The sequence below is a fragment of the Trichosurus vulpecula genome, chromosome 4 (assembly GCF_011100635.1).
Source record: "Trichosurus vulpecula isolate mTriVul1 chromosome 4, mTriVul1.pri, whole genome shotgun sequence".
In the NCBI taxonomy this organism is placed as follows: Eukaryota; Metazoa; Chordata; class Mammalia; order Diprotodontia; family Phalangeridae; genus Trichosurus; species Trichosurus vulpecula.
This window is the reverse complement of record NC_050576.1, coordinates 69,427,463-69,433,450: the sequence shown is the minus strand read 5'-3', so window position 1 is coordinate 69,433,450 and position 5,988 is coordinate 69,427,463. Positions and strand designations below refer to the sequence as shown.

The window sequence follows — 5,988 nt, the reverse complement described above, 5'->3', positions numbered from 1 at the left end:
AGCTCAAGTTTGATCAAACACTAAAAGTTGAGGCAACAAAACATGTATTGTGTGCTAAGTGCTAAGAAACCAGAGGCAAGACAAAGCCTTTAATGAGAAAGGAGAGAGCATGATTGGAGCTGGAGGCATGATCAGCCTCTGGGGGACAGAATCAAGGTTTGGGGGAATCTACTTAGGCTGTGATAGCCTAACTGAGAGCATGGTCAGGGTTTGGGGAATGAGATCTGAAAGTGGGAATGTGGTCTGGTTAAAAAACATGCTACAGCCTTTCCCCCAAGATGGCGCCGAAGGCGAAGAAGGAAGCCATTGTGCCCCCCAAGACAGAGACCAAGTCCAAGGCCTTGAAGGCCATGAAGGTGGTGTTGAAGGGTGTCCACAGCCACATACAGAAGAAGATCCAAACATCCCCCACCTTTCGGCAACCCAAGACACTAGGACTTCAAAGGCAATCCAAATACCCTTGGAAAAGTGCCCCTTGGAGAAACAAGCTAGATCACCATGCCATCATTAAGTTCCCCTTGACCACTGAGTCTGCTGTGAAGAAGATTGAGGACAACAACATGCTAGTCTTCATTGTGGACATCAAAGCCATCAGATCAAGCAGGCGGTAAAGAAGCTGTATGACATCGACGTGACCAAGGTCAACAAGCTGATCCGGCCTGATGGAGAGAAGAAGGCCTATGTCCGACTTGCTCCAGACTACAATGCTTTAGATGTTGTCAACAAAATTGGAATCCTTTAAACTGTGTCCAGCTATCCTACTCCACCTACAATAAAAGTTTTCCAGTATAAAAAAACATGGTACAGTCAAAGTTTAAGGGTATCAGAATTGAGAATGGATAGACAAGATTTGGAGACTCAGATTAGGGTTTGAGGATAAAGATCAGGGTTTAGGTGTATAGTCAAGTTTGAGAATATATGAGTAGGTTTAGGTGCTTGGACAAGGTTTCGAGGGGTGGGATCAGAGTTTGATGGAAAGGTCTAAGTCAGGTCTGAGGTGATAGGATCAGAGTTTGGTTAAGGAGGCCTGTTTTTATATCTCCAGTACCTAGTACAGTGATTCAAATACGATAACTACTTATGAAATGTTTATAGTGACTTAAGTCATGTTTTAGGGATGTGAGATCAGGTTTAGGACAAGATCAAGATCTGAAGAGTGACACTAGTTGGCTGGTGGAGATTAGAGTCTAGGGAGAGGATTCTGGGTTTGAGTGTGTGAAGGATCATTTTTGGAACATGATCATGGTTTGAAGAGTGGGCTTTGGTTTTGTGAGTGGGTCAAGGTTAGACACAGCCTTTCCAAATGATCTTTCTCCCTTCCCATAACTTCCCCCAATGAGTATAAATTGAAGATCCTGTCTGACCCCTAACTCTTCCTTCCCTGTGGATTCCTTACCCAATCTCCTCCATCCTAAAAAGCAGGTTATAGGGAAGAGACTTCCAAGCCTGAGGTGAGGTTTACCCAGTAGCCCAGAGCAAAGACAACAGTTCAGAGAAGGCCACTCAGTTCAGCCTCATAGCTGCCATGACATTCCCCTGGGCTGGGTGTTTGCCAAGTTTACCATCTGTACCCAACGGCCGGTTCTCCACACACGTTGCCAGCTTCTGCATCAAAAATTTCTCTTGCTTGAGTTGGGCCTGAGCCAAAGCCACAGACTGTATCATACAATACAACAAACTTTGCCAGGGTTACAGCTAGTAATTTATGGCCTCCTTTATTAACATTTATCAAGTTTTACAGTCGTTAAGCCTAGAGTCTTTGCCCAGTTTGCAGAAAATAGCTTGCGGTTCATTACAATGTAGCACTTGCTAACTCCCCTGTTGGCCTGTCACACTGGATGGGTGCTGCTGCCCACTCACTCACCACTTAGCTCCTTCCATCTTATTTTGCTCAGGTCAGCCAAGCCTCCTCCCTCCAGAGGACAGACAGTCAAGGTCTTCATTACTCTGCTGCCCTTCCTTCCTCCCATGTTATAGCTAGAATTGTATACCTGGGTGATGTGCATTTCACAAAACACAGGGTACTTAGTGGTGATGGGGAGAAGAGATCACAGCACCATCAAGGTTAACACATTTTGTCTCTGGAAAAGAGTAGCATATTTTCCGAACTGTCCTACACTAAGGGCCAAAGCTTTCTGATTCCTTTGGATTATAGCACCCTTGTTAGTGTCAGGAAGGAGAGTGGGCACATAGGATTAAAGATGCATAGGTATAAACAAACATTGAATCCATACACATATAAACTATATGGAGAGTGAACTTCTGACCTTCCATGCTAATTTAGTGGATAATTAGTTATCTTTTCATTATGAATAATCCAAACTACTTTATACATTTTCAAAAAGTACATCTGTTTAGTTTCAGAATGCATATATACACACAATACATACATGTATATAAACACATACATATATACATATACATATATGTATGTATATATACATACATATATATACATATACATACATTATATATGTGTGTATGTGTATATGTGTGTATATAAAAACTATATATGTGAGTATATAAATGTATATATGTGTATGTGTGTATATAGATATATATTTATGTATAGTTTTTCAATTCATGTAGTGGGGAAAAGTCCTAGATTTTAGAATAAGAGGAGCAGGGTTTGAATCTTGGCTCTGCCACTACCTATGACACCTTGATTAAGTCATTTAACTTCTATGGGTATCAGTTTCCTCACATATAAGATGAGGGCTTTAGATATAAGTGAATTCTAAAGTCCCTGCCATCAATGAATCCATGAATTATACTTTGTTTAAGAAAACACAACTTTCAAGTTAGCTCATCTTTCTGAAGCATATGCTGTCTGAGAGGTTAAGTATCCATGTTTCAGTGGTGACAGGGCTATCTCACTTAGAATGAAGAATCGTGTGAATCAATAAGCCATGAAATAGGTAATATGCATGTGAGAAGGAATATGCTCATTTTCCAAATATAGGTTCTCAGTAAACAGTTACAGATGGATGCATGGAGAGGTGGAAGGGATTGACAAAGGCACACAGAAAATTGGAGAATTGTGAAGCTGAATGGGATCTCAGCAGGTCATTCAGTAAACTAACTCCTCTGTCCTTAACCAGGATTCCACTAACATGATCCCCAGAATGACAAATGTCTGCTTTCTCCTTAGGAGAGAAACCCCCAGATCTCTTCTAGTGACACATTCCTTTGGCTGACAATATCTACATTAAAGAGATTTCTCTTAATGTCCAATCCAAAGACTTCCTTACAATTCACCTTAAAATGAAAGTTCAAAACCACTCCCACTGGTGACAGTCTGTCCTGGAAAGACAACCAGCTGCAGGAAAGTTAATGATAATGTCATCACATGGAAACTGATGTCCTTACATCAGCAGCAATACCAGCAATCAGCATTGCCCCCTGCCCATATCATCCCTTGGTTCCAATTAAGGGTGTGGTCTGCTTTTGACAAAGGAGTGATGTCACATGAAGGTCCATTGGTAGCGGGAAGCTACCTGCTTCCTTCAATGCAAATGGCCCTTTGGGGAATTCTTGTATTTGTCCCCATGAGTGCTTCTCATCAAATCTTTTTTGCAACTCCAGTTTGGATCATGATTCATTTATTGTATATTGGGCCATAAAAGAAGGTTTTAGAACTGCTATTATTCAATGGAATGCATGGCTAGCTTCCCACCCCCAACCCCCCAATAAGGAGACAGTATAGATATTGGGGAAGTAATAAGTTATATGCCTCTTGATCTTTGGACTCTCCTACACACAGCAAACCTCTGCAAGAACAAATCACACACATAGTAAGTGCTTTAAAATTCTTTAAAAAGATTAATTAATGAATGGATAGATGCGTGCGAGAGGTTGATTTGCAGTACATTTTAAAGTGATAAATTATTAAGGGTAATAACAAGCATTTTATGTGACAAGTATTGCTCACAATTTTTTGAGTTGTGAATAAATCACCAATTCATCAAATGCTTTTCCATTTTTCACACAAATCCCGAAGCTCTTATAGTCAGAGTACTTTAATTAGAAGACTGTCTTGAATTATTCCCTGATTATTTTGTATGTATTAGACTTTTCTCTTCAGCTAGATGAAAGGCTCCTTAAGGACAGGAGGCCTTTAATTATAGAGTGTCTCGCATTATTCCTTCATCATTTCCTATGTCTTTTCTCCCCAGCTAGATTATGGGCTCCCTGAGGACAGGGACTCCTTTTCCACATATTTCATTTGTGCTTTGGTGCCTAGAACAATGCTGAGCTGTGGGAGGCTTCAAATAATCCCAGTTACAGATTTGAATATGATAATGGTAGTTTTATTGTCCTGTAGCAGATTTACATGCATCGATAGGTATAGGTGGATATCGGAGCAAGAGAAACAGAGGAAAGAAGGAAGAAAGGGAGGAATGTAGAATACTGTTATAGATACTACCTCAGGCCATTTAATCCCTCACTTGCCTATGATTATACCTAAAATTAAAAGTAGGGGGAAAATGGGACATCAGAGACAGTTGAAAGGAACCTGCAAATTTGTCCTAAGCCTTTTGAATGATGTTTCTCTGTCTCCCAAGAGTTCCAATTAGCAGGCTTCTTTCTGCTCCTTCTCTCATCCTCTTCCCTTGTGCCCATGTATAAGGCACATATTCCTGGATCAGCCAGTAGCCCTCCTAGACAGTCTCAGGCTTGACTGAGTGACTTCCATCCTGTCTGCTTCCCGCTGAGACACCAGCTGAGAGAATAGGCAGCTAAGAGAACAGGCAGTGGGAACTTTGGACTTGAAAAGGGCCTGTTCAGGGTGGGGGTGGGGGGGAATGAACAGCTAGGATGGGAAGGAGGTGCGGAAGACTTCTTTTTTGCACCATCTTCAAACTAAAAGGCACTTACTCTTTCTATTCAACAAGGCCTAACCTTGCCAAGTGAAGTCCTTCTCCCTATGTTTCATCTGCCTTCAAGATTTTGGGGGCTTCTTAGAAGAGCCTTCAGTCCCAGAGAAGAGTTTTCCTCTGAATGTTCAATCTTCGTACATTGTTCTTCTCTGTGTTGTATATTCACTTGAGACTTGTTGAAAAAGAAAGGAACTAACCTTCAGTGAAGCCATGCATTGATCTGGGGCCCCTGTAGGAGACCAAGGGCTGGATAAGAGAGATAATGTGCCCAAGGTGCCCAAATAGAGAGAAATTAAACCAGACGGACCAATAGAAAGGTAAAGCATGTTAAGTACCATAAATAGACAGAGATAAAGAATATAAACAAGACTGATAGATAGAGAGAGACAGAGACCCACTCAATGATAGCACCTTTTGTAACTCAAAGGAGTAGTCTCTGCAAGGAAGGATGGATCCATTAAAAGGATGAATTGATTGCTGAGCAATGCCCACAGAGCCTGTTCCGTGTTGTCAAAGCTCTTTAAACAATTACTGGGAGCAGGTATAAACTTGCTATTCATGGGGAAAGAAAACCCCGAGGTCAGGCCTGTTTATTTAAAGGAAACCGACAGTGATTCATCATCATACTTCAGACGGCTAAATAAATATTTACTAAATAAGGGGCTACAGACTGTGGAGAGGAAGGAACTGGTAAAGTAGCTATTAAGAAGCTGTCACTTCTACTTCATGGTCTCTACAGTTGGGTAAGACACTTGGAAGTATTTCTCTGGGGGAAGCTGCCGCCATTTTGGAGTCATGTAGCCCCAGGAAGACTAGGGGGTTGGGGACCGAGTTCTTAAACATACCCTAACACATCTGCCCTGGTAGGAAATTTGAGGTTTTGCTGCTGAATTTATAGTATTATTCACATATATTTAACTCAGTGTGGTATGATGGACTTGGATTAGGAGCCAAAAAACCTGAGTTCAAATCCTGGTTCTTTCACTTGCAACCTATGTGATCTAAGGCAAGTCACATGTACTCTCTGAACTTCAGTTTCTCATCTGTAAAAGGAATGACATAATTTCCTTTCTTCTAAAATTATGATGCTATCATCCCAGATAAATGG

General features: G+C 41.2%; 1 protein-coding gene across 1 annotated transcript; it reads left to right on the top strand.

The window, feature by feature from the left end:
• The first annotated feature begins 278 nt into the window (after window positions 1-278).
• On the top strand, window positions 279-742 carry LOC118846761 (60S ribosomal protein L23a-like). Its single transcript, XM_036755505.1, has 2 exons — window positions 279-445; window positions 589-742. The coding sequence occupies exons 1-2, from the start codon at window positions 279-281 to the stop codon at window positions 740-742; spliced, it is 321 nt and encodes a 106-aa protein (XP_036611400.1).
• The last annotated feature ends 5,246 nt before the right edge of the window (window positions 743-5,988 follow it).

What these genes read in the sequence shown, in the direction of transcription:
- LOC118846761 (XM_036755505.1), top strand. Translation starts at nt 279, where the DNA reads ATGGCGCCGAAGGCGAAGAAGGAAGCCATTGTGCCCCCCAAGACAGAG. An exon ending in AAGACACTAGGACTTCAAAG is followed by an intron (nt 446 to 588) that starts GCAATCCAAATA and finishes TGGACATCAAAG; the next exon opens with CCATCAGATCAAGCAGGCGG.